At 33.9% G+C, this 2,012-nt stretch overlaps 1 protein-coding gene across 1 annotated transcript in view; it reads left to right on the forward strand.

Moving 5' to 3' along the window:
• LOC109590353 (uncharacterized) overlaps positions 1-1,691 on the forward strand; it is a 5,141-nt gene extending 3,450 nt beyond the window's left edge. Inside the window, exons 3-4 of the mRNA XM_020006274.1 lie at positions 358-546; positions 1,476-1,691. Of these exons, the coding sequence (XP_019861833.1) occupies positions 358-546; positions 1,476-1,691 (405 nt within the window). The remainder of the gene's footprint in view (positions 1-357; positions 547-1,475) is intronic.
• The last annotated feature ends 321 nt before the right edge of the window (positions 1,692-2,012 follow it).

The raw sequence follows: 2,012 nt of genomic DNA on the forward strand, positions 1-2,012 counted from the left end.
AGCACTAATTTAGAGTAGAATTTGCGTCATGAGTAGGATTTTCACTTCGTATTTTCGTTGGTCATTTGAAATCCTACCTGTCCTTGTTTCCATTACTTTTTTACGAATTTGCTCTGGAATCCTACTTAACTTGTTTTTTTTAATTTTTTATTTTCTTATAGCTTGTTATTTGAATATATAAATGAGTATTACATGTAGATTTGAATTAATATTTTATTTTAATGGAAACTGTACATTTATCACTAATATTAACTTAATTATTTATGATTATATGGACAAACTCTTAAGTATAATAGAACAGTGTACATGTACATGCTTTAATTCATTTTATAATATTGATTAATTCATTTTATTTAGCACTGGGAGAGTGTCAAGGGACCAGTAGTACCTGCTAGTGTACAGTGGCCTGTGGAGAGACGTCATCATGCTATTACTAGTATCATCAGTGACTCACCTACACTAGTAATGATAGGTGGAGAGGGTAATGATGGTCAACTAGTAAATGATAGTTGGTTACTGAATACTAGTCAGTACCAGTGGAGTAAGGTATGTGTATAATGTTATTGGACTCGCGTAGGCGGGTACTAAGCAGTTGGGTTGTCATTCTGTCATTCTGTCCACACAGTTTAATTGATTTGTAAAAAAATTATCTGTTTGTTTGAGCAGTCTAGAGCTCTATTTCTTCTTCTAGCAACAGATAAAGTTGCTTTCTTTCATCTAGTTATGCTCTTGTAGCATCCCGTGGCACCAAAAGCTGTGAACTGCTAAACCAGGGGACCTCTCTCCAGGTGAGAGCTCGTGTTTCACTCTACAGGGCCGAGATTTGCTTCAGAGGTAGAAAATCCCATCTAACGAAAAACAAAAAGAACGATTTTGTCCTAACTTCGTTGTTTGTGAGTTACAGTTGCTCAAAGTTTGTGATTTTGCCTATTTGAGAATTTTTCAGGTGGCACTAGGGAAGGCAGGAGCAACCAAACTCTCTCAGTCTCTTTTAAATATCTAGAAAAATTTTCTGTGCCAACTCTTTCTTGGAATAGAGCTTCAGATGCTAAAATAAATTTCAGCTTTTCTTCTTTCTCCTACCCATGTGCCATGATTTAGTTAGTTGTTGACCACACCCATAGCTTATTTTAATTATCATTATAACTATGCAGTCCATAATAATAATTTTTTTCAAATTGCTTAAAATATCACAGTACAAGTAATACATATCACTCAAGGGAATTCCAGCAGGCGAGTCCATTGCACCATAGTGCTTCATTAGTTTACAGTGTACATGTGTGTGATACAGTGATTGTACAGTAGTTATCATGTTAATGTATTGTATTGTATTAATACCTTAGAAATACTCACTGTGTGCATGTACAGTACATGTACCCAATGCATGTACATGTATATTCCCTTGAATATTTGTAACATATTGTAAATACTGGTTTACATGTTAAAATATTACCATACATGTATTATTTCAACAGATTGTTCTACCTGAATTTGTTACTGGTAGACAGGATCATTGCTTATCATCAATAATGATGAGTCCAGACTGTGTGTGGTTGGTGGTAGTGGTTGGGAGAGGAACACGTGAATGGAAAGATGTAGGAAGAGGATACAAGGAACCATTTTCTGAGTATATCACTGATCCTAATATCACAATGTTAATAGAACTAGGTAAGAACTCAACTATTTTATAGAGATACATGTACACCTTATGTTTAAGTTTGAATACATCATAGCTGGTATTCCATAACATGACAGAGGGAATTACTACTGTTGTAATGAACTGCAATGATAGTTGACTTAACCAAATTACCATGTTCTGTGTATAGTGCAGTGTATTGGTGCCATTTGGCCGGCACTTTTTTTGTAGTGATTGTCCCTTAAAATGTATTTTCTGGTTTGTAATTTGTCAATAAAACAGCAATTAATGCATAATATTTATATAGTATTGTAGTGTTTATAATTTAATTATTTTTACTTAATAATTTCTGGACTATACACACATACTTCTGCAT

This window comes from Amphimedon queenslandica, unplaced genomic scaffold (assembly GCF_000090795.2).
Source record: "Amphimedon queenslandica unplaced genomic scaffold, v1.1 AMPQUscaffold_10168, whole genome shotgun sequence".
Taxonomy (NCBI): Eukaryota; Metazoa; Porifera; class Demospongiae; order Haplosclerida; family Niphatidae; genus Amphimedon; species Amphimedon queenslandica.